Genomic DNA, 27,049 nt, shown 5'->3' with positions numbered 1-27,049 from the left:
TTCAATTTGAGCAAACCAGACTCTGGGATTATTAGCTCCATAAGTTGGGAGTCTGAATTCTGAGATAGAATTAACTGGACTAAAATTATTTTCGGGAGAGTTCGACAATGAGACAAAAGTTGTTACTGGAGGCGAATCCATATCAATGAGTTTAGTGGGAGAGGACATTACGAGAAAAAAAATAAGCCAGTGAATTGTATGAAATGAAAAACAAAATAACCGTTAGGATAAACACGAGGCTCACCAAATGATTGTGGTGGACCAGACAATATATAAACGCAAAAGGTATCAACAAAGTTAATAACAATCAATAGTAATATTAATATATACAAGTTAAATGTTACAAATACAATAATAATTAAGGACGTTACTTAAATTGCCCAAACGTTGCGTGTTCTGATTAAGTCCAGTAATGTAAATCCACAATTATAAATGCTTGATGACTCTGAGCAGGTTGGTGAACTCTCTAGCGATATAGTCCAACGTAGGATGTGATATATTCCGATTATAGTCTATAAATGTAGATAGTATTTGATTTAAACTTCCATTAACTCAATCACAAATGAAGATAGAACGAGGAATGCGTGAGTAGTAATGTATTTGTTAACCAGCACGAATATGTCACGCTATGTAGTAGCTCAACGGAAAGTGTCTTCAAGGTCAATGACTAAAACAACACGTACAGTCATTTAATGATGAATGTACATACAGTGAAAAATTGACAAAATAAATACAAATAATATTAAAAACTATTTACAAAATAAGCTTGTTAGAGTTATCTCCACAACCATTTCGTTTACGACGTACGTGTTGGGTAAGCTTTTACATGAGGAGCTCTCTGAGCCGGTCACTGTCAAAGGTCTGTCGACCAACGACCTTACGCATACGTAGGAACATTTGTGTTGCTGGGCCATGTTGCAACTCGATGTTGTGAAAAAGTTGGCCTAAACCTTGTCGGTCGGTTAGGTTTCCACATTTAAGTTTCGAATGATTCAGGGATATCACCAGTAAACACACTAACTATGACGTGCCTGTTGTAATCACGCTTTCACCATTGAGAGAAACTGTGCACGTGAGTCTATAAGGCCGTGCTTGTGGAAGTTTGCTTCCGAGTTTCGATATTATCGAGTAAAAATGGCATGAGTTGAAAGTTGTGGATCGGAGGTCTTAAACTTAAATTGCTTAGGTATCTGCCTCGTCACAACAAAGATGAGACATACAAGTGGGCAAGAAAAAGCATGAGAAAACATAAAAACGATGTCACATCATGTAAAAACAAAAATTAAAAAACGTTACAACAACGGACAGACTCCCTGTATATTGTGAAAGATGTCTTAGGTATTCGGAGTTTGACAGTGCCTTTACTTGTAGCCACTTTATGATCACAGTGCATTAACCCAGTCGAATCAGAAGTCAGAAATGAGTGTGTTCGAAGATGTATTTTGGAAGCTATCGATATATCAAGAATACATGCAATTCACGTTTGTTAATTATCATTATTATCACCAGTTGTTCCCGTTGATATGTGTGCATGAACTCCTATCTCATCAGACAACGTTTCTTCATTTTCTTTTTTTCTTAAAATCTTAACAAACACCGTTTATTTAGCTTTCCACATAAACTACATATCTCCAGGCTAAATGCAAAGGTTTATGTAGATCATGGCTTGCATACAGTAGGTAGGTATGTAAACCAATTAGTCATCAAAGTTTTGACCAGTCCAATCAGTCAATGTAGTCTGTATCAGTTACAATTAAAGATTTATATTGCATAGGTGGTCAATTGTCCAATTCCAGTCAAGGTTTTATGGAACGAATTGTGGATCTACTTTCAAATAGTTTGTTTAATATCGTGGGACTTGGGAGCAATGTCGATTGGCAATGGTCCTCTGATCGTATCGACCTTTGTGCTGTGTTCACTAATCACTTACTTCTCCTTATGCTCCAGGAATTTCTTTTCATTGCATCCGATGTTCATGAGTTTCGGATTTCTGTTATTTATGTTAAATGGTATAAATGTACTCAGTGAGCGTGCTTTCGGTGTCTTGAAATCTAGGTCCGAAAAGGTACGACTTTTTCTGTTAAAAGTCTGTTCGTTTTGTTTTTTGACAAAAGTTGAAATTCTCAGGAAGAAAATCCAACCCGCCAAATTTACTTATTTTGCGGAATTTTGGGGATTTTGTACCATTTCCCTAAAATTTTCTATAGCTCCCCCGTAAAATAGGGAGACTAGGCAGATCAGGTAAATCGTCTGTTCAACAATTATATCATGCACAATGTGTGGGACATAAGCGAAAATACTCTGGTTGGAACAGTGTTTCTCTCCTGTTTTTATCCTCGCGTCCGATTCAAAATTCATCTGCGTTCTTACCACCACCTGTAATTCTTGCTTCTACATGGCTTATTAGCAGGCTAGGATTCTAGCCTCTCGTAATGGCTGACTGAGGCAACAATTATATTGTACCCCAAAAGGCCATAGAAGCGGGTGAACGAACTGTTAATACAGATTCAGATTTGTGTAGTAAGGACAGAAGGCCTACGGCCTATTTTATTCCTTTTCTAGTATGTTCTGTGAGTGCCCAGTTTTCTCTTGAAAGAGTCAATTGAAGGTGCGGACACCACTGCTTCAGACAGCAGGTTCCAAATATTGATGACTCGGTGTGAGAACCTGTATGCCACGGGTATTTTGTTCGTTCTTGGCTTTTCTACTCGCCTGTTATGTCCTCTAAGGTGTCCCGATCTAGTGGGAAGAAAGAGAGAGAATAAGTTAGGTCCGAAATCATTTCTCAGTATTCTGTACATCAAAATTAGATCTCCCCTTAGTCTGCGATAGGACTGAGTAAAGAGGTCCAGTTTTTCAAGCCGCTCTTCGTATGATTAACCCCGGAGTTCCGGAATTGCAAGCGTAGCTGCCCTCTGTACTTTTTCTAGTATGTCCGAGTCACCTTTTAAACAGGGGCTTGCAGCCTGAGCGCAGTTCTCTGGCTTAGTTCTCACTAAGGATGTGTATGCTGTGGTGAACATGGTAGTATCTAACCTAGTGAATGTCGTTTTTAAAGGCCAGAGGGTTCGAAACTCCTTGGCTGCGACCTCCCGGCAATGGGCCGTCGTCTTAAGATCATTACTCACTGTCACCCCTAGATCTTTATGAGACCGGACTACGGGTAATGACACATCCCCTATGTTGTACTTATTAACCTTTGAATCCCCCAAGTGCATGTAGACACACTTTTCCGCGTCGATAGGCATCAGCCACTCCTTGGACCAGTTTATCATATTATTTAAGTCTGCCTGAAGAGTAAATGCGTCTTTGTCTCCAGTTATTACTCGCCAAATTTTTACATCGTCAGCGTATAATAACATTGGAGACTGTACTATACTTGTAAGATCATTAACGTACATTATAAAAAGTAAAGAACCTAGGACGGAACCTTGGGGTACTCCACTAAGTACTGGTCTCCAGATGGAGCACTTGGAATTTATTCTTACTTTTTGTCTACGACCTACTAGGAAATCTTTAATGCATTTTAAAAGAGGTCCGGCAATACCAATGTTTTCCAACTTCAATAGCAGTCTATTAGTTGGCACCTTGTCAAAAGCCTTACTGAAGTCTATGTAGACAACATCCACTGAGTTTCCGTTGTCTAGCGCATTAATCCAGAACTCCCTAGCTATAAGGAGGTTCGTTGTACAGGATATACCCTTTCTAAAACCATGTTGTGCCATGTTAAACAAGTTATTGGTTTCCATGAATGCCGTTATGGTCCGTTTGATTATTCTTTCCAGTATTTTAATTACCACACTGGTGAGGCTTACAGATCTGTAATTCGATGGAACTTGTCGTGGACCTGTTTTATGTATGGGAATGACGACTGCGTCCTTCCAGTCCATAGGTAACACACCTTGGTCAAGTGACATATTGAATATCATAGTCAGTGGGGCCGCGATATATTGGGCAATATGTCTCAAGATTTTGGGGTGTAGTTCATCTGGTCCTGTTGACTTCTCCATGTTTAGGGTGCTAAGAGCCTTAAGCACATCGTTTTGGTCGAAGTCCACGGTGAGCAGCTGGTTTGTTGACTTTGTATTTGGGTCTGGTTCTTTCTCTAGAGGAGGTTACTGAGTGAAAACTGCCCCAAAATATTCAGCCATAGCCTCTGCTTTTTCCTGATCTTCCTCTATCATTTCAGATTCACTTCCTACCTTAATTAGGTTAGGAATCCAATGATGCATCCTTGTTCTGTAGTTTATGTACGAGAATATTCTCTTGGACTGCTTGAGTGCAGATTGTGCCAGCTGCATTTCATGTTTTCTTTGAGCTTCCCGAATTTTCGTTATACACTCGTTTCGTATCAATCTGTAGCGTTCCATCGTACCTGCTGTGCCAAGGCGGATGGCAACGTCCCAACATTTCTTCTTTTGTCTCAGTAAACGTCGAATATCCCGCCCTATCCAGGGATGTCCGTGCTTCTTTTTCTTTGGGACAGTCCAGGGTATGTATGGTTGAGTTACCCAGTTGTATAACTGCCTGAATAGAGTCCATGCCTCTTGTACTGATGCCTTCGAGTCAATTTCCCAGTTTTCAGCCGATGCTGCGGAGTTAATTGCCTGCATATCTGCCTTCCATATGTTGGGACGGGCCGGTGCAACTGTTTGACAGGCAATCTCAGCCATGAATTTGAATAAGATGACTACATGGTCACTTCTCCCAAGTGGTGGGAAAAAATCCATTTGACCAACGTCATCACCGTGTGTGAAAACTAAATCTAAAAGAGAGGAAGAGTTTCTTAATTCGTATCTTGTCGGATCTCTAACGTGTTGGAATAATGCTAATCCAATCGAGGTTTCTAACAGTTTGCAGTCGAACGACGATATGGATGACCCTACTTCTAAGTTAACCCAGTTTATATGTGGTGCATTAAAGTCGCCTACTACAAGACTTTTACGGTTGTTACACCAGGACTTAAGTTTACTTAGGATAAAATCATCTGCTACACATTCTGGACTGCGATATACTACAACTAATTCAATATCTTGCTGTCGGCATTTCAACTTACATCTCACCAGTTCACATGTCCCTGAAACATGTGCTGCTGTCTGAGCTAATCTTATGGTTAGGATACTTTTCGTGTACAGAATAACCCCGCCTCTCCTACGGTTTAATCTATCAGCCCTACTGGTTATGAAACCAGTAAACTGGATTTCACTATCTAATACTTCTGACGTTAACCAAGTTTCCGAGACAGCAATAACGTCCGGTTTTTCTTTATCCACCACTGACTTGAGTTCCGTCATTTTATTTAGTAGTCTGCGAGCATTTGTGTAGGATACCTTTAAGTCTGTGGAGAGCTTTCCCTTGCCACCCAGAGTGGCTTGGGGATCGTTTTGCTCCGAACTTTTACAACTTGAAAACCCTTAAGGACAAGGTTTCGTTCCCCGTTTTTTCGACATTCATTTATTTCCGCTTCTGCAGCTCGTCTCTTAATACGATCAGCTAGGCTGAGATCCTCACGGACATATATTCCGGATCCTATCAGTTTACGTGAATTACTTAGAATCAGGTTCCTTTCTTCCACCGTGTTGAATGTAACCTTCAGGAGGCGGTTCTTCGGAGGACTTTCGGAATCCACCTTTTTTCCTATCCTATAAAGCTTACAAATACTGACTCCTGAAACTGTATCTGGGAGTAGTTTACTTAATGATGTCTTAATATGATTGAGATCGTGTTCAAATCTTGCCTTTGGTTCCTTATCTGAAGATTCTCTTATCTTATGAAAAATGACTGATCTCTCAGAGAGATCTGTCTTGTCACGCAGTGAGGATTTTTCTTCTGATAACATCCCTTCCAATGCCTTGCTGACCAGCTGCGTTTTGCCCACAGTCTTTTTCTTCCCACTTCTTTTTCTCCTTACTGAAGTCCATTTGTCACCACTCAGGACAGCCACACCTGGACTACGTGGAACGGTGACAGTTTTATCAGGATCTTCTATTTCGACTAGAGGTGTAGTTGCATATTTAATGTTATTATCGGAGGATATTTATAATCTTCCAGGATCCTCTTAAAGACAACTGCTGACGTAACTAGGAACATAAGTCAAGTTACCACGTTAGAGCGAACAAAATAGTAGTACAAAGGCTACAGGAAATAAAGCTGAAAAATTTCATGCAGTATTTTGAGTCTAGTGACCTACACCACGAACCCTATCGGCAAAGTACGATACCATCACAGCTAGTTCGTTCCAAGAAGGTCATACAATATACGTGCTATATAAGAATCGAATTTTTCGATGATAATTTACTTTTCAGTCTTTCTGAACAATAAATTGGGGTGTTTTTGTTTTAACTTCACACACCTAGCGTAAACATCTCTACGTAAAATAACAAGAAGCTCCAAAATTGTTGTTTCAAACAAATCTTAGAATAACGTTGCTGAACTCTCATTTAACACCCATAGAGTTTGCACTGTTCTTCAAATCACTTATTACTCACCAAAGAGACATCATCAACCGAGGGTCTGACGCAGATGTGCTATGGCGCAAATTCCCACACTATAATGGCAATAAAGGATAGAAATGACAAGCTGTATTTTGTTTTAAGTGTATTTTTGAAAATGACTAATGACTTAGTTATTGGGACATTTTAATAAACGTTCTATCTCAGACTCCCGGGAACCATATTTCATCTTGAAATAAGAGTTCACAGTTTTCCATCCTAATATGATTTGAAGTGACTACTGTATGTTACACTTTTGAAATCCATGCTGAAAATTTAAAATATTTACCGCATTTTTTATTTTGTATCTTAATTACAGATAAAAGCTCACTGGCTACTCGAGTCCCTTTCAGTACTATTTATTTTCATTGGTTTTCTTGGAATTTATGCTAACAAAATATTAGACGGAAAACCGCATTTCACCACATGGCACGGATTTCTAGGTGCAGTCACAGTATTTTACTCTGTTTTCCAACTATTCATGGGTTTATTGCTTCACTTTAACTATAATCTCTGGAGAAGTTTGTTGGCTTATAGTAATGGAAGGTTTTTTCATGCTGCATCTGGTGTGGTGTTGTCTTGTCTTTTATCTCTCACAGTCATGCTTGGTCTTTGTACAAACTGGTTTAAGTCATATGCCGTTTTATATTTTAATTCATTCAGTCCTTTAGTCTTGTATTTATGTATGATTATAGTTACCTTAAGCACTTTCAAAGTTTTTCTGCAGGTTATCACGAAGTACTGCAAATGTTTCAAAATAAAACTATTTAGTTCACAAAAAGACGCACAAAGATAAAATTCATGTGTTATTTTACGTGCTCCTGAATCCTTATGTTTATCGCTATTAGTGCTTGTACTAATTTCGTTTATTTGTCTTATTAATAATTTATAAAGTTCCGTACTTGGGATTTCTCCTTATGCTTTCTGAGTTTTTTTCCTGCAACTCAATCACTCTTCCGAACTTTTGTCCAACAAATATTACTGTGCTGAATTGATTACAAATTTATTTTTAAATTAGTCTAAAGAATAAAGTTTTAAATGAACTAATAATATGGAGGAATGGTAAAACATGCATCAAAATGAAATTAAACAGCACATATTGTAATCATGAAGCTTTAACAAATCAGAATTTGAGATTCTGAGTTATTTGGCTTTGTCAAAGAGATCCGCTGATCTCGTTTCAACCGCCTCCCTAAAAGAGAAAAAGCAGTATTCTTGTATGATTTAAGATGTCATTTACAATCATAGTTTAGTTAATTGTTTGAAGTTTGTTTTACTCTGCTTTAAGTCAAACTTTGCTAGTGCCTCTTGTTGGAAGTAACTCATTTAGCCTACACCTTTGAACAAAAAGTTTATTGAAAGCTTGAGTAAAAAATGATTTTTTCAGTGATTACATTCTACATGTACCATTTCAATAGCATCATATAAAAGACGTTCTTATGGCTGGTAAATCAAAGTGGAAACTTATCTGGTACCATTGGTTTGTACTTTAATCTAGTAGAAATGTTCTGTATTGGTGTCTAATCGTGAAACTGACGAAAGTTAAAACTATCAGGAAATAAAATCGGTTTCTAATAAGCTTTAGGTTCTGCAAACATTCACACAACACCCTGATCACTTGGTCATAACCACCTCATGTAATGACTTTACGATTCCATCCTCAAATGAAGTAACTAACTCTTGTATGCTTGAAGGTAGAGCCTTAGTTTATGCCTAGAAAAGACTTTTACTTTGCATATGAGTTGATTAAACTGTTTATCGTCTTAGATTATGCATTCTCCAATGATGAAAAATGTTGGCGAAAAGTCAGTTCTTTTCTCTTTGACCAAATATACAATAGCCGATCATTTTGGTTTTCCCAAAAAAACTAGGCAAAGGAGACTGTCTGACTCATAGTTTTACTGATCTGGACCAAACAAACCTATAATGATGTGGGTTTATTCTTTTGATCATCTGTCCTACCAAGCAAAAAAAGAATTAATGACGAGTTATGTGGTTGTTGGCATCAGCGATTGACAAACAGATACCTCTCGAATGCATTCCATTTCTAAACTTAGCCTGTTGATAGAATGACAATTAAGATTAGAAAATGCTACAGGACTCGTTTTTCCTTATGGGTTTCTGAAGGCTAAATGCTAACAGTAACAAAACGATATATTTGGCGAAACAAGCAAAAACGTTTTACGTGTTTGATTCAGGTGTGCTGAATACCTAGTTTACTCTCGGATCACGAATTCTTTTTTAATAAATGGGACTATATGGGAAATCATGCCTAAAAATTGTGTGAAAAAACGTTTTTGTACAATATCTGTAGCTGGTTTTCCGAAATAGGATATTTATCATGATGATGAAAAAAACCAAATAGTAACTTTTAGTTAATTTTAAGCGTTATGTTTCTTGTGTTGATTAAATTGATCCGTCAATACATAAATCATGGCTAAGACAGTCCGTAACTTTGAAGTACCTCATCGTGATACAAGGATAATAATGAACTGTGGTTTTGTTAGAATTTTCCCCAATATCGATGTAATAAATCCAATATGCTTGTCACTTACCTATACCGCTCTATGATATAAGCAATACCGTCACTTATACTGGTAGAAAATTGTTCCCGAGACCGTATGGCAATGTTTATGATTTGTTTACTTGTAAGTTTTCGTCTCAGCAGATTCCCAGCGATTGTATATAACTGAAAGAAAGCGTAAATGGTATAAATTAGTTCATTCTTGCAGCATAAAAATGACGTGTTCTAGTTTCATATTTCTAAGTATGAAACAGTTGTTATCTGAATGGCGGAAATTATTACCATGATTAGAAGCATCTCCATTTGAACATGATGAAATAATCCGTAAATTTGTCTTGGTAAGACCTGTTACTTTCGAACTTGCTGATTTATTTAGCTGTATCCTTCTAAAATAGGTAAAACAAGCTGCTGTTTTACTACTACTCCACAATCCACTGAAAAAAGTTTGTTCAACTTATATGTAGAATGCTCTTTAATGCCTTTCCTGACATTAAGAGCCATAGGCAGAAATATACCGGAGTTATATATATGGATTTATCAAGACAAAGTAAGTCTTGAAATTCAAAATTTGTAGCTCCTAAATCAACATAGCTGGATACACCTTTTCATTTTGATAATTTGATTTTAAAATTCTCAAACAAAGTTTTGTCAGTAACTTTATTGACTATCCAAAGTTGCCATTTTCTTTCAAACTTGACTGATAATTACTTCCTTTATCTTGAAAATTTTGGAATACTTGTTTAAGGCTCTGGCCAGATACTCCTCAAAGTTTTTCTTTTGATACTTCCTCAAATCCACAATCATTTCCCGATATAACTGAAGTGACAAGATATACTTTGAATGAAATATAGATGTGGCAACATTAGCTATATATCACGTAATAGGGAGAAATGATTTTCAACTTTAGATCACTTAATTCCGCCTATTCAAACCCTCATTGATTGTCTTTCCGAAAGTCCATTTAGGATATGATGCAGTTATTAATTATCTGACACTATTTCCTTTAATAATTAAATCTAATAAAGTATATATCTGATCATATGTAGCACTTGAATCTTTTTTCACTTGTTAACATATGGTTGAAGTTAGTTACACTGCATGTTTCTGTGAATCAACTGTAGTTTAAGTGTTATTCAAGAATATGTAACACGAAGGTTATCACGGTATTGCTTTTTAGATTCATTTCTTGTGTTAGATTTTCGGTGAACCATGGTATCATGTAGAGAATCACAAAAATGTTTTACGTTGGTATAATACTACTAAACCATCCTCAAAACTGAGCCAGGCACTTAATTCTTTTAGTGAGCGGCTTTTGTTATGAAAAAAATACTAGCAAGCTCACAGTTAACTAAAAAGAAACTTTATAACACGAAAACGTTAACAAAATGTACCGTTGTAAATGTTATTACTTTTTAATACTCCATTAGAAATCCAATAAAATGAAACGTAGCAATTGAACAGGAAGCATATGAAGTGACAGAGCATGAACAAGTACAACAATTAGGTACAATAAATTTTGGGGAGATATTTAAGAAATGCATTTAACCCACTGTCCATCCAGATACATGTCACTGAGAATTCCATTCATTAGTTCTTTTCCACGATGAAGATCCCGAACCGGAATTGTAAAATTTATCATAGTCACTACAAAGCCTTTTAAACTATTATCGCAGGTTCCACAAGTCAAGTTAAGCTGTGGTTTGAGCGATGTATATCCTAGCCATCCCATATTATACTCGTTCACAATCTCACCAAATGAATTATCCTGCTCGGGCTACACTACCATGGATTTAATAATTATGAATAGAAGCAACTTTGTGTCCTTAATATATATTACTTGAGATGGTGGTAGATTTAATTAGTAACGATAAATCGTATCACCTAATTTTATTTAGTGGAATTTGTCCTGTTTAATGTCTGGAGTTAGGTTATTCTATACATTTAACCTAAATGCTGAGACAAAGACCTAGAGTTTCCAATCATTTACACTTGTGATGGAAGTTAAGATTTGACTTATTAGTTAAGAAAACATTAAATATCTAACGCGAAGTAAGACAGGTATTTTGATCAACTTTTATTTCAAATAAATTTTTTGTGTTTCAACTTATTTTGAAAATAAGGATGTTATAAACGAGGCTTTTATAATACAATATAATTGTAGTGTAAAACTGGTCGTTTTGTGTATGGCAAATTCATATTTGTATTTTTATAGACTGAACAAATGACTGTTCATAAACTGATTTTTCATAAGGTCATCCATAAAGGCTATGTTTTCTTCCAAATGAGGTTTCTATAAGGTAAATACACTTGGAAGCACAAATTTAAGGTAATATGTTTGAGAAATGATGACTGCATCTCTTCATAAAAATGTGCTGCTCATCTTATACTATGATTTAAATACAAGTTGTCGTTTACTTCATCTCATCTTATTTATACATCATATCGGATAAATCCTAAAGAAATTCAACATATTAATCCAGTAATTAATCAGTATCATACTGTTATTCACTCTTCATTAGAATATCAGGTAAATTCTTAGACAAATGATCCAACACATTTAAACTTGAATGGGCTACTATTATGTATACAATGTGTAATATTATCTCATCAGATCTAGTTGCACACTGTGAACATTAATAAGCTCACTCATCAAAATGTGAAGTAATAAACTAAACTAGCATTAAATACGTGTGCTTTGCTGAGGATAAACTATACAATTATAATTTAGGTAGTTTATAATATTATTTTTTGTTGTTAATAAAATACTTGTAGCTTTATGGCTTACATGGTTTTTACTGACAGTAGATTCACATGAGAATAAGCCGCACTTCAGTAATGTAGCAAAATATTATGAATTGAATATTAAAAGTCTATAACTGTTCATTATCTATGGTAAAATAATTCACGACAGTAACCAAAAGATTTGGAACATGCTTTCCATATTTGAAGAAATACAAAAACTAAACGTGCTGCTAGAGAACACTACATATTAGTACGAGGTCTTGTTGTGAATTGATAACTACTTGACGTCTATCATCTAACACCGTTTTCTGGAAACATTATTCACTCAAGACAATAATCTTAAAACTTTACTGTAAAAATAAAAACGATAGTAATAAAAATGATGATCGACTACGTGATGACATTAAAATAACTTACCACTCCATCATCTTTCGAGTATAACAGAATAATTTTACCAGATTCAGAATGACAATGAGATGGTAGGTTCCATTTATCGAATAGACGATATGAGAATATTGCAGCACATCTCAATAGTCGATCCTTGTCCATATTACTTATGAGCAAAATATACGAAAAGACGACATAAAAATTCAACCGGTAGTTTACGCACTTTTTATATCAGAAGAATAAAGAATGGTGATTGATAGGGATTACTTGTGAACTATTAATACATATATTCTTATAGGATAACTATTAAGTAACTAGATTATATGTGTATTCATATCATTTTTACCATAAGCTTTCATTTAACCTATTGGCTGTTGCAATATCATTTACCAGCCTTAACTTATTCCCGATTTATCAGTTACGGTACCACTTACAGCCACTTTTGGTTTGATCTCGTATGATTATTATTTTTCATTTTATGTTATGATGTACTCTGGTCTGTTTGTATATAAACCGAGTATGTCTGAAATATACGATTCATACAGCAGAGGCTGGTATTTGTGTTCTGGACTGAATGGGCTGGGTTACGTGAGAGGCTGCCTATACAGAGGGCCAATAAGGACTCGGAATTGACTTGAGACTGGTCGTGCCTGTTAACGCATCATTGGTTTAGCATGGGGACAATTTCATATAAGTCAGTGCTCTGACTGGCGATTTTGTCACGTGATAATTGACAGAGCGATAAGGCATAACACAGTGAATTTCGGTTGTTTTTTTTCGGATCATAATAGTGCTATATTTTCGATTTAAATTATCCTAGTGATGAACAAATTTTGACATAGAGTGGAACCTAATTTTACATAGGCCAATGCTGATGAATTTACTTTCGAAATTAGTGTAATAGTCAAAAATGAAAATAATCAAGTAAAAATACTTCTACTACACTTGAGCAAGTTGCAAATACTAAAAATTCCTGTGTTTCTATATGTTGGATTACTGTTGTAGTATCTGAATTTCAAAACCAAGACCGAAAAATAAGAATGTTATTTGTCCAAACCTTCCCAATATTTTCTTAGGTCAACTTCAATCAGATAAAAATCTTCAGTTAACTAGTTTGTATCTATGATTGCTTCCATTTTCTTATGATCCTATTCAATGCTTGTCATTGGAACTATTACCCAGAGAAAGTATTTTTGAATTTGTAGATCTTGTTTTCACTATTACCTTACATTTATTGATTCCCCAGAATATAGGGTTTATTAGAAAACATTTCGATTCAGGCCTATGATAAATGGTTAGTGAACCAGATTTTAACCTAATGTTCTTGATTGTTCTTAAAAACGGTTCACATGAATACATTTGTGAGACTACTTTAATGTGTTTTGCAAAACGTTTTCAGATTGTAGTAGTTGACGTTATCGAGTAATGCACTATACATCCTCGAATTACACTTATTCTCTTAACAAAATAAAAATTCCATTAAACCCTTTTTTTTAATCCCCGACCGTTGCCGCTATCTGAACGTAGTGGTCGGGCTTACCTATCGTAATGAACCCATTCAGCTATACTGGATGGAACAATCGTTCCTCAAGGTCCTACAATGCCAGAGAGGTCGGAAGAAGAGTGTTAGACTAAATGCAGCAAACCCAACATCCGAGGACGAATTTGTACTGTTGACTGTACAGAGTTGTGATGGCAGTGAGATGTTTCCTTCAGACAACCAGCATAACAGAGATGCCTGCCTTCCCACAAGAAAAGGTGGGGTTAGAAAGGTCGGCCCTAAAAATACACTCCTCGCCTTATCCCACGGATATCCGTCTCCGGCGGTAAGGTCTCAACAAGTACGGAGGTTGTTATATCCGGTGAAGATTAAATAACAGGTAACTTCCGAGGACTATTCATGGACTAATATTCTATAAACATTCTTATTGTATAACTACTCAACAATTACACTATGTATATTTATATTCCTTTTATGATAAGCTTTATTTTGACCTATAATTTATTATTGTACGATTTACGGTTCTTAAGTTATGTTCAGTTTATTAACTACTGCCTCCCACATTCACAGCCACTTTTTGAGCTTATTTGTGTACAAATATTATTTCCTATTTTATGGTACGTTGCGGTCTGTGTGATTGATATATAAACCAAGTATGCCTGAAATAAACGATCTGCTCTGATTCGGAAGCTGGTATTGTGTTCTGTACTCAAGTGGAAGGGCTCGTAGGACATAGGACCAATAAGGACGCTAAACTGCCCACACCGGTTGAACGTCATTGGTTGGCCTAGTGTGAAGATTCGTATAAGTCGTATTCGGATTGGTAGATAAATCGTGCGATAGAAAAACCAGACATCACAAGGTCATAACAGAGGTGACACGAAAATTTCACACAAAAAGGTCGTGTGTGACCGGCCTCAAGCAGTTGTCCCTTGGGCACTGCGGCCACACTCTCGGGTCACTAAGATCATCCAATTTCTTTTCCAGGTCCCTTTAGATAACTCTTCCACGGTGTGTGCAACCGTTGAGTGATAACCGCCCTCATACCTCTGGCATTTAAGATCACTGTACTCATAATCAATCTCCCTCTTCAATTCCTATTATTCCTCCTATATCGACTTTCAACTCTACAATATGGTCAACGATTCTAGTTCGCGAAACACTCTCAGGTCTATTGAAACTTCTCTCCGAACTACACATTGAAGCCATCAACGTACTCACTCTATGTCAAATCGACCAGCAGGCCTCCTTTACTAAATCCCTAGAATCTCGTACCATTGATGTATGCTGTGTCTCCGAAACACGCATACAGGATCCCAGTGTGGTTATTAACTTGACATCACCTCGCCAAAATGTGGAGCCGACGAGATATACCCTCCGTGTATCTGAGAACCCGATGGCTAGTTCTCTTGGACTGGCAGGTGTAGGCATAGCACTAAGTATGAGGGCAGAACAATCACTTTTAAAATGGATTCCCGTTAACAGTCGTCTATGTGCTGTTCGCCTAAACAACTCCGTAAGAATTCGGAAGGATAGGGACACACGTCGTTGCCTTTTTGTCATTTCTGCCTACGCTCCCACTGACTGCAGCCCGGATGAAGTGAAAGATGAATTTCACAGAAAACTCTCTGGATTTCTTCAGAAAGCTAAACCCTCGGACACAGTGCTCGTAGCAGGTGACTTTAATGGTGATCATTTGCTCAGATAATCGTCTATTTTTAACAAGCACTAACTTTAAGCATAAGGAGAGACATCGTCTAACATGGCGACCCCCAGCATCAAACCAACGATGGACTCAAATAGACCATATTGCCATCAGTCATCGTTGGAGAGGCTCGATAGAAGACTGTCGCTCTTTCTGGAATACCTGTTTGGACTCAGATCATGCTATAATACAAGCACGCATTTGCATGCACCTCACTGGACTCAGGAAAGCTACATTAAGAAGATCCATCAGAGTTGAACTCAGTGACGAGGAAGTCAGAAGTAGATTCCAGGAACAACTGAAGTCACACTTAGGTAGTTCTGAAAACAAGGCTGATCCAGATGTTGCTTGGAAAGATACACAAATAGCTGCGGAAACAGCAGTGACATCTACTAGTGATTTGAACCAAAGGGTTACGAAAACCCAGTGGATTTCTTCTAAGTCTATTGCCCTGAAAGATACTCATAAACTCGTCCCATCAGGCTCCGGACACAATAAAGAGCGAAAATGAATCAGGGCAACGAAAGTAAAAGAGATGGAAAAGTCAGCGACTGTCGGTAACACAAGACAGCTTTTCCAACCAATAAAAAAAAACTGGAAGACGCCGATAAAGTGCAGTCTTTTGGTAGCACTGAGCAACAATGCCAGAATGTTTGGAATGCGTCGACAACTTCACTAATCTTGAAAGTCTCATCAGCCCTAATGGGTTGGTGTCTGACGAAATCTCAACACGGATTCGAAAAGCTCGCTTGGCTTTTGCCAAATAATTACATCACCACCTATGACGAAGGCGAGATATCCGTCTATCAATTAAGGGACGAGTATACTGCGCGGCAGTTCGTTATGTTCTACTTTACGGCTGCGAAACGTGGCCATCAAAGGTAGAGGATACTCGAAAGTCACTAGTATTTGATCACAGATGTTTTAGAAATATAGCTGGCATCTGCTGGAATCACCGGGTTAAGTAATAGTGAGGTTCGATGCAAGGTATTAGGGAATGATGGTAAACCAGTTGATGAGGTTATGAATCTTCATCGACTGAGATGGTTGGGCCACGTGTTACGTATGCCTGAACACCAATTACCACGACGTACAATGCTGACTAGTGTTGGGGATGGTTGGAAGGAAGTTAGGGGCGGCCAAACCAAAACGTGGCATCAGTGCTTGAAGACACTAACGTTTAGTCCGAGCCATGTTGGTGGATGCAGACTACTTGGTTGGGGTCCGCGTGACTATCGTAACCAATGGTTGGAGACTCTTGGTGACATGGCTCAGAATCGATCACCATGGCGTATGTGTATACATTCTTTGTCGTCCCTTAAACCGTGAGATTAAAATTGCTTTATATCTTTCTACGAACTAATTATTTCTTCCTGTACTATATCCTTATGCATAATCTTCCTTTTATATATTACTACTCCTGAAGTGACTACTCCTATGAATTTGGTGTCCATCTTGTTGTGCTAATGAGCTATGTCAACTTGGACTGACGCATATATGTGCCTGGTCCTACGTTGTAACTGACTGACATTTCGTACTTCAATAATATCGGCTTCATTTACCATTTGTGACCTCTGTAATTTTCTACAGTATGTGTGTACGAACCTAAAACCTTTTCAGAAAACTGGTAAATATTACTACCGAGTCCTCAATGTTTCTACTAACTGATTCTCCATTCATATAAAAACAAAATTTCCTTATTATTTTCACTACTGCTAAAATTTTAAGAAAATATAATTTACATTAAGGCTTTTTCAAAAAGTAACGTTGTAGAGAATTAATTTTGACCAACTATAAGTAACCGTCCACTAATACGTTAATATCACTTTCACTTTTGATAGCTCTGTTAGGAAACTCTTGATATTTTCATAATCTGTTCTCCATGTGCTTGTTAACTATGATTGCTGCTTATAGTCCATCTACACGATTGCTTTTCATCAACTCACAATTCTACGACATAATGGACATGTTGAGTTCATGGTTTACCAGATATGCATTTCAATGGTTTGAGATTTATTAAGCTTTCATTACTCTACCTAAGAGTATCTGAGGTCTTATTTCAGAAACGGGTTCACACAGTCTCTTCTCCATTCTAGTACCTGCAAGTGGGAGAAAACTCAAATGAAAAACAGTTTTTTTATATCTTTACATGACTTTGAAAATATACTAGAGAAATAATTTTACAAACGTTACTCCTCGATAGTACTTTTGGGTAAGGAATTCGCATAAAGATTTGGTAATAGCTTTTATTCTAATCCAGTGTAGCTGCATGTGCATATATATATATTAATAACGACAGACTTAGAATTTGAATTTAATCAACAAAGGCCAGAATACTTTGACTTACGAATAACTTTAGAGGGTAAAAAATTTTGTAACTTACTCAACTTCTATCTTTTTAACTATCGCCACTCCTATTACTGGCCGTGGATTATTTATATCACAGCTAGGTTTGTCGAAGTTTACAGATGTTCTGATGTGATGTAGTTTGGTGTTTAACATGTTTACTAGAAAATCAAAACAAAAATGTCACGACTATTAACTAGTTGGATAAAAGACGGACTGGAATTTAGTAAGAAAAACTAGTTAGTCAGTAACATATTCCATTTTGTGAACATATCATTCTCTATTTAGATTTTAAACGCATCGTGCGTTTATGTTAGTCTCAACTTTTAACAATGTTATCGACATAATACCTGTTACCTGATTTAAACCTCATACAGCATCATACAAGCGTTTCTTCCTCGGTTTCTATTAGAACCAACTATGAACATCACGACACGTAAGAATTATTTTTCTTTCTTCTTGTTGAGTATGTGGTCGAAGAGAAGGAAACAACGGTTTAATAAAACCTAATATTCTTGTTTTATTGTACATGTCCAGATATCAATATTCTTAATTAACTAAGGAGATTAATGTATATCAAAAAACAACAGAATATATAATATCGAGGAATATTTCAGCATTACTATCAGCTGACAAAGTTTACCATGATCTCTCCATTTATTCACCAATAAGAAAGTGAAGAGTGATACCATTAGAATTTGACATAGTTTTGTTCAGTTGAGAGTCTATTTCTTAATTTAGTTGTTTAGCATGTTCATGTCATAGCATAAGTGTTTTAAATTTTTTTTCTAAATCGTCCCTTAGTTTTAAAAATCTATCTTATTCAATGGGTTTTTAATGGGTAACTGTCGTCACATTTCACAATAGAATAAATTTCTCTTCACTGTTTTACACCAGAACAATATCAATCCTTATAAATGTATTCTGCTAAGATCAGTCACATCTCGATCTAGTGACTCAACACAAGTTTTTTCAAATCCACGAGACTGTATACCAACCTTAATTGATCAGTTGAAAACTTAGGATAGTGCATTGAGAAAATCTACACGGAAAGCGTAATTTTGCTAGCACTATTAGGTACTTAGTTTTATTAGGTAAAACTTGTCTACTTGTTAGTAATATATATATAAATGACGTTCTTATTTAACTTTATTTTTCAGCGAATTCAATAAGAAATTCAAACAGTAAACCTATACAATACTTTCACTTTCTTAAAACACTCTCTACATCATTTTGCTGATAAAAAAGGGGTAGGAAATTTTCAAACGATGTATTTTGTGAAGTTTCTTCACAATTTTTCATTTGATCTTAACCTATCTGTTCCTTAGGGGCAAGGTGTAGTTCAATTTACCGTTACTACTTGTCTGTTTTTTTTGCTTAACTTATTTAAACACCCGTCATGGACATTTCGTGTATCAGCCATCTGTACCAGTCATTAATGATTTCAACGACATGGTCTAAAAGTTTAACATAATTTAGATTTAATCAATAACGTGGAAAGGTAGTCAAATACGAGGTATGATAAATTTATAGATTACGAAAGAATAGATAAGTGTGGTAAATTGATCAGAATACAGGTAATGTAGGAAGAATTGAAGTGTTTATTATGCATGAAAAATGAACTTACTCAGGGAAGGTCATAGGCCTTATTCTCCGGTAAATTTTTCCTACTTAGATCTACATTTCCAAATAACACAAACATTTTCCATGGTATTTAACTTTGTATCCAATAGACTATGGCAATACTTAACTGTAATTGAGATCCGGAGTACATTGTGTGGAAGGTTGGTAAAGTGGTAATGAATTAAATCAATTCACTTGCATTTAAGTAACCACATTAATCTTTTCGCGTTGTTGAGGACAAATAACATTATATATTCTGAAAAGTCTTTCAGAACCCATGACAATTTTTGGCATAATCAAGTTAATGCAAATGGAGAGGTAACGTTTAAGAAATAAGAGTTCAATACTCAAACAGATGTGATTTATCTATTTTATATTTATACGAAATTTTGAAGAGTTGTTAATAATATGAATTATAAGGTGCTATAAGAAGTTAAGTTATTCTAAAGTACAGAATTATTGATGAAATATGCACCGTCATAGTCATAACTCTTGTCATCTTGGAATCGCCATTAATAAGTGATGCATGATGAACATAGATCCATATTAAAATTTGGGATAGTATAGTACTGGAAAGGATTACCCAGGACAGAGTTGGATGGAGAATGCTGATGGATGGGCTATGCTCATTCACGAGAGGTAACAGGCGTAAGTAAGTGATAACATATAGAATGGACGAAACATTATATTGGCTAAACTTCTTCTTTACGAAAACTACTTATAAATATTTTTGTGATATAATCGGCATATAATCAGTCTAAATTTATTGGTAATGTAATATCTTTGGAACATATTTATGTGCATTTAAGCGTTTTGATGGTTGAATATAAATCATTGAAATAGTACCTAATATCACTACTTGGATTATTAGAGTTAAGTGATTTTGTAAATATGTTTTAATATTTCTAAGTTATATACTATCACATGATCCGTATCTATGTGACGAATTGTCTCATGAAAACAGGAGTCTGTCTAAATTTATGTCGTCATAATTTTACAGTTTAATTACTAACAAACATGTTCATTGTTTTAAACAACATCGGAGATACCGAGATCTATTATCTGTAACATAGATCGACTTTCAATTCTTTATTAAGTAGTAATTATATTTCAACAGATACTTTATATGTATTGTGACTAATTTTAATTTAATGCGTTTTACAAAATATTCAAAGATTATTATCCTTTAGCTGATTTAATAAAAAATCTCTCCCATAATTAATATGCTAAAACTAATTTCTGCGTTAAATTTTGTATTTGACTTTGAATCTTGGAAGAGCAAATTTACAACAAACAGACTCATTGACAATCCTGTTTGATGGTTACATGTATGGTTACATATTCATAGGTCTTACTTTATCTCACTGTTTAGTGATATTTTCACTCTCATTATAACCATAGGCTAGCTAGTTTGCGTCCATTTTTGTCTGTATAGTCTATTAAGACTGTGAATAAACCCTGAGTGGCTTTGATAATAAAAATATTGTGAGATGACTGGAATAAACATAAAGATAAATAATTATCAAGGTGTTTATAAAAAAGTTATTTTATTTCTATGAAATAATTCATGGTGTTGGTATTCACACTCGGATGGGACAGCTTTTCATCAAGTGGTTCCGCTTTCTTACTCGATGCATTTCTGTTCTTTTGATCAATTTTATTATTCCAATTTTTAATTCGCTGAAATCATAAGTCAGTCATTTACTGATTCGGAAGTGAATAACTTTCGATTGCATTCTTCACTGAACCAATTATCACTGGGTCACATACTCATAACACTTATATAACATGTGTACGTATGACTAAAATGAATTTTGTTTAAAAAGTCTATCAATCAGAAGAGGAATTTCTCATTACAAACAGTTAGTCAGTACTTTAAAACAAGACACATAAGTGACGAAAATGACCTTAAATGCGACCTTAATCAGGCTTTTCTCCAATAAGCGACTACATTTATGTATGAAAATGCGAAACAGCAAATCAATCAAGGTAGTTCACAAGTCAGTGGTACTGATCAAGTAAACTACATAGCTAGTTGTGGTATTATTACTATTATCATTGCTACTACTACTACCATTATTATCAATAGTGTTACTATGATCATTAGTAGTAATGGTAGTAGTATTGATAATAAAGTCAGCATGAAAGAATGATGAAATATTTCAATTTACGAAGATGAGAACTGGAGAAATCCAATTTGATCAAAGAATGATATCTATCTCTTACGTTATTTAAAAGGACAAGTTACATGAGTGATTAGTCTCAATATAAAATTATTGTGAAAACGACCTATCATTTATTCTGAATAGTTTAGTATCCTCGTGCATTACTATTATTATTATTATTATTATTATTATTATTATTATCGGTAACCTGCAAACCCCTTTGGTTATTATACTGCTTTTCAGATATTTATTTTCCTTTAACCCTTCATTCTAGTAAACCCTAATGGGGATCTACCAGAAAACAACATTGCTTTTATTAGTTGTTCCATTTTTGTGGTTAGTATGATTTTGAAACAGTTTTTGTCAAGAAACAACTGCAGCTAGTAAATCGTTAAGTGTCAAAGGAAAGTCCACCACTTATTCGCTATGGTTTCAGATTTATCAGCGTTACGAATCCAGCACAAATCAAACTAAAACGAAACAGCTATTCAGTGCATCCAAAAATTCAATAGCTCAAAAGCTAAAGTCAGTTTGTGACGGACATTAACTCACAACTGATAATAGTGATGTTTACTAATGTGTCTTGCTCTATTGACTCAGTAGAAATTCCTAATGTTCTCTAATAACCCAGTAACTCTGTATTTCAAGCTAATCATTTGTACAAAAAACAACTACGCGAACACTGCTTATTATTTATTCTTCCAAAGTTAATCATAAACGCATCCAAAAAGTTCAAAGGAAAAGAATTCATCTTACATTATAGTCAAAATATACCGAATAGTTAGTAATGTAATCTCTACTGACATTAATTTACCCTAGGTCAATTGAATCATCATGAAATTGATAGATGAATTATTAAACTTCAATTTCTAACTAGAAATAGAAACATTAGAAGAACTATCATTAAATACATTTCACTGTCCATAACATTTTCCTATCTGTAAACTAAGTGTTTTATTTCAGATAATAAAAGGAATATTAAAGTCATTTGTTATGTTAAAACACAAGCTAACTTAAAAATTAGCATAAGGGCAAACTAAGTACGCCTATGTTTTAATTTAATATTTACTTTCAGATCACTATTTGTTATTCGTGATTGTTATCATTGATACAACACAGCAATAGGAACCAGGTTAAAAAGGATGACATTTTATCAAACAGTCCATTTTTTTACAAAATGTCTTTAAATTCTTCTGTGAACTGATAAGTGAAAAGGTCTGCCACAAAACTATTGCACTGTATCCATAAATCACAATTTAATAACCATCAGGTAAATTGTTTTCCATTACAGTTATTATGGTACGTACTACTAGTTAATAGCTTTTTGCTGGGAAAAAGCAGCTTCCTAATGATCTCTTGTTTTTGATGGATTCCGTGTTGCGGGAACTCGTTGAAGAGAATCAACGCTTGAACAAAACACGTAGGTTTATCGAGACTAGTTTTTATCAAACAAAATCTGATTTTCTTCATGCTCGTACTCTGTCAACATATGATTTATTTTGAACTGTTACAACAACTGAAACGGTTGGCTTTATTCAATGACAATTATAAGCTCAGTATCCCGTTTAAATCGTTGGGTATCAGCGCTCAGCCGAAACTCACGGAAACATGGGAATCATCAGAGAGAACCTTCATTGTTAGCCTACAACAAATCAATACTTGAAGATGAAACCAGTTTAGAATAGGTGAAATCAGATATCTGTCGCACCGCCATCTAAAAAGCAAACTACTTAGTTTATCATACTTATAGAAAATATTTAACAGCCTTTAATGTAGTTATACCAACATAAATTGATTTGTTATTTCTTAATGTTTGATATGATGATTTGAAGAGTATGAATGTAACATAAATGAATATTCATTTTTTAATGACACTATTCAATTGAATAACCATCAAGTATTAAAAAGGCAGATGATCATCAGAGTAATTTAGTGGTTTCCATAGGTTATAAAAGTGTTCCAAGTGGAAAAATTTACTGCATTCAGCAAGTATAGTGGCTTAACGAAGGCACACGTGAACAATCACAGCATAATTTGTTCTCGGCCGTAACTATAACTCGCCTAGGAAAACATGCGACTGTTAAAACCATTGTTTATAACTATTTAGAATTATTAGTATTCAGATATTTATGAAACATTTTACTTTTTTCCAAATGTCATTGATTGGCGAATAAAATTCTCCAAGAATCAGTAATAGTAACTGATCTTTATATTGTTTGATTGTTTTATTAATATGACTCACTGTCATTAATCGAAGTGAAGTTAGGTCGAACGAAACTTTCCCATTTCATCCTCTGTCTAAAAATTATTGTCCCTATCCGTAGGCTAGTAGGATAACTTCCAATTTTAACTATCATTCTCAATCAGTCATACTATTCATAGCAAATTGAACAGAAAAATATAAACCATTCCATTAGTTACTCTCAAGGTTAATATCAGTCAATTACACTATTATTGTTATTATATTATGTACGTTACTAGTTGGAGCATACATAAAATCTTCACTACATGTATGGACAACTTTTTAATGTCTCACATTAACTCGGCGCCCAAATATTGTGAAACTATTCGTTCAAATTTAGACGGGGCTTTTCATATTTACTCATTTGCTTATTTACTGGTTTGTTTGTACTCTCATTTATATTAGATTAAGTATTTCCTTTAATATTTAATTAATAAGTGCTCCATGGAGGTAAAAATTCAATCAACTATAATTTTATTTAGTACTGATCCATGATATGTGCTTTTATTATACTACTGAGTGTGCTGGAGGTTCGATCCTTTAACATGCTGACAAAAATTTCAATAGAATAGTCCTTATCTAATAGCTGTTTAATACAATCGTAATAATCAGATTTAATAGCATGGTAAGTCAACTTAAAAGCTTTTTCATACTTTTTCCAAACAAGACTAGTCTTGTTATTGATAAATGATTGATTCATTATTCTAGGTGTACTGAACAGACTACTTAGAATAATTTCATTAGATAAACTGAAGAGCAACAGAATCTAAGTGACAATTCTTCCCTCAGATGAATTTTAGCCAGGTGATTTATAGGACTCATTTGGTGATGATCATATTTAAACTATACTACTAATATACTTTGAGTTGGTGTTACGCTAGTTACGATCATTATTCTTTGGCATAATGTAGGATACATAGACCATACATAGCAATGATGAAAAGGCAACATAATATTGATTTCATCCTTCTTAATTTTTAAGATAGTAAGAAGTAAATAAATCATTTATTAATTCACAAACAGTAAATCTGTAAATTTTTACATTACGAGCGTCATAAAATATTCTTTACAGTTATAACTATATCCTATTAATCTTGGCTTGCGCTTCTTAGTCAACTATCAAACAACTCAGCCAAATGTTGTATAAGCTGCTGTGTGAAAAGTTCGGTCCGCAGTATAAACCAGTTTAATGTACAATTCTGTTAAATTAACTCTAAAACAAAAATACTTTCGTATATTTCATGCTTTCAATAGATAGATAAAACCCATATACTAAATAAGTAATATTACCAAGGTTTGAGTGTAGATTGTTAATAATATCATATTTTAAATAGTTCAAACAGAGTCTATATTGAATGTGAAATATAGTTAAGTTGCTATTATCGAAAACAATAAAACCTCACATAGGTTAGTATTAGTGATAAACTTTCGGACGATCAATTTCGGTGAAAAGAAACTTGAAATGAGAGTATCTAAGTGGTATGTAAAACTGAAAATAAGCTATCAGAATTTTCATATAAAACAATAGTACAACTTGCAGATATTTAGTAAATGGCACCCCAGTTTTGTAATCTATACCGATCGTGGTTTTGGCTCGCACCATAATTCGTTAGTCTCTGATATTTAAAATAAGAACATATATGGTGATAGAAACTTAAGAAGAGTTCTCAAATACGTCAGAATTATACAAGAAAGAAAATTTATGTATTCATATTGATCTGGTAAGTACATTCAGTTTAGTAATGATATTAGCTTTAAAGCGTTCGTTCAGAAATTCCTTACTCTAGAAATTAAATCTGTGGTGCTAAAGTCTAAGTATAAAATATTTGAAAACTACCTACATAGGTTTCGAAGTAATTTGATAACCAAGAAGACAGAGAAGAGTGATCAAACTGAGTTCACAACGTTGTCAGCAGCAAGACAAGATTAATTGTTCTCTTTTTTAAAATCCATCCATGGTGATGCATTTTTATGTAGACTCTCATATCAGCTTATGTGGAACAAATGATATTCATAAAGCCTTAAAGAAACCTTGACGTATAACGGTAAATAAATCAGAAACTTTCAATTCAATACAATTCCGAAAAACGTGTGCGATACTTATGTACAATGTCGATAGTAAATTGAGCTCCAAGCACCCAACAAATAGTGTTATAAATGCTATAAAAATAAATTTCTAGTATCACCTTTATTCAATGGTTAACAAAAAAAGTGCATTTAAGACAATTTGCCTGACACTGTCGTTACAAATTGCTATGAATTTATTAAGCAGTTTTCCCTCTGAATTCGAGTGCTTACTTCACTGATTAACTTCACAGGATGTACTTTATAATTTCAAAGCTATCAATTATTAGACATTTATCGGTTAATGTTCATAAAAAATCACTTGAATATTGCACTTTACAGTATAGATCAGTAAAAGGATGAGTTAATAACAAAACATTTACTCACTTTGTGCAACAGATAACAAGCCATCCGGATCACAAACGAGTGTACTTGCAAATTCATAATTGCCTTGTTGAGGCAGACATTTTTCCTTAGATTGTATAATGTCTGGATAGTTTTTCACCTGAGTTTCATATTCTTCAGGCAGACTGCTGACCAATCCTTGTACAAAAATGTTGACGACAAAAACACAGATGAGAGTGAAAGAACTCATTTATAGTTAATATATTACTAATTTGACAATTTGGTCGACTGATTAACCAGCACGTAAAACGAATGAGAGATAATCAAGCCTTTTAAGTTTGTTATACTTTAATATCTAAGTTCATATATTTATATGATATATAAGAGAAAATAACTGAAAATTATTGTCCAGTTCAGCACAAACGTATATATATATATATATATATTCAGGTACCGAAATTTAGATCAGACCATCTTTATATCACTATACAAACAGGGTGAATTGGGTAACGCATAATAACAATAATAACAATACTATTAAGAGCAGTACATAAAATGATTGGTGTACACTATTGTTTATATAACCGATTTCTAAAATCTCGAATATTCAATGTATACATTAGGTCACAATGTATTCATCACTTATTATCAATAAAAATTAAATTAATTAAATGAAAATAAGCAACAAAATAGTTAAATAGTATAAACTAAGTGAATAACATTAGCATTAATATAATCTATTTGCCATCTACTGAGGACCAATTTGGCATTGAAGTATTAAGAATTTCAAGTTATCTATCACAATATTATGTTTTTAAGGGATAACAAAAATTTATTTGTAGTCTCCTTGTATAACATATTTGTTTTAATTTTTTTGTTATAAACAAACTATATCGTTTTAAGGAATGTTGATG

The 27,049-nt window shown here is 34.6% G+C and overlaps 3 protein-coding genes across 6 annotated transcripts; 1 reads left to right on the top strand and 2 right to left on the bottom strand.

The window, feature by feature from the left end:
- Positions 1 to 1,832: 1,832 nt before the first annotated feature.
- Positions 1,833 to 7,392, top strand: MS3_00010369 (uncharacterized protein). Its single transcript, XM_051218731.1, has 2 exons — positions 1,833 to 2,065; positions 6,811 to 7,392. The coding sequence occupies exons 1-2, from the start codon at positions 1,868 to 1,870 to the stop codon at positions 7,285 to 7,287; spliced, it is 675 nt and encodes a 224-aa protein (XP_051071220.1). The 5' UTR covers positions 1,833 to 1,867; the 3' UTR covers positions 7,288 to 7,392.
- Positions 2,372 to 4,574, bottom strand: MS3_00003399 (uncharacterized protein). The gene has a single exon (XM_051211182.1). It carries the CDS (start codon positions 4,008 to 4,010, stop codon positions 2,877 to 2,879), a length of 1,134 nt encoding a protein of 377 aa, XP_051071221.1. The 5' UTR covers positions 4,011 to 4,574; the 3' UTR covers positions 2,372 to 2,876.
- Positions 7,393 to 7,478: 86 nt separating the features above from the next.
- On the bottom strand, positions 7,479 to 26,737 carry MS3_00003397 (uncharacterized protein; the record flags this gene model as incomplete). 4 transcript variants are annotated; one of them, XM_012945075.3, is made up of 5 exons in its annotated part: positions 7,479 to 7,683; positions 9,047 to 9,180; positions 12,175 to 12,310; positions 17,734 to 17,857; positions 26,178 to 26,385. In XM_012945075.3, the coding sequence occupies 5 exons, from the start codon at positions 26,383 to 26,385 to the stop codon at positions 7,635 to 7,637; spliced, it is 651 nt and encodes a 216-aa protein (XP_012800529.1). In that variant the 3' UTR covers positions 7,479 to 7,634. The 4 variants fall into 4 exon arrangements, with proteins under 4 accessions (XP_012800529.1, XP_051071219.1, XP_051071218.1 ...); XM_051211180.1 differs by lacking the exon at positions 12,175 to 12,310 and having other exon boundaries at positions 26,178 to 26,562; XM_051211181.1 differs by lacking the exons at positions 7,479 to 7,683; positions 9,047 to 9,180 and adding an exon at positions 11,077 to 11,468 and having other exon boundaries at positions 26,178 to 26,562.
- Positions 26,738 to 27,049: the final 312 nt, after the last annotated feature.

This window comes from Schistosoma haematobium, chromosome ZW (genome assembly GCF_000699445.3).
Source record: "Schistosoma haematobium chromosome ZW, whole genome shotgun sequence".
Classification (NCBI taxonomy): domain Eukaryota; kingdom Metazoa; phylum Platyhelminthes; class Trematoda; order Strigeidida; family Schistosomatidae; genus Schistosoma; species Schistosoma haematobium.
Note: the sequence above shows the minus strand (reverse complement) of the source record. Positions and strands in the feature narration are given on the sequence as shown.

Bases quoted from the DNA above. Each gene is read 5' to 3' on its own strand.
- MS3_00010369 (XM_051218731.1), top strand. From the start codon at position 1,868: ATGTCGATTGGCAATGGTCCTCTGATCGTATCGACCTTTGTGCTGTGT. The intron at 2,066-6,810 runs GTACGACTTTTT...TCTTAATTACAG, and splicing joins TGAAATCTAGGTCCGAAAAG to ATAAAAGCTCACTGGCTACT.
- MS3_00003399 (XM_051211182.1), bottom strand. From the start codon at position 4,010: ATGGAGAAGTCAACAGGACCAGATGAACTACACCCCAAAATCTTGAGA.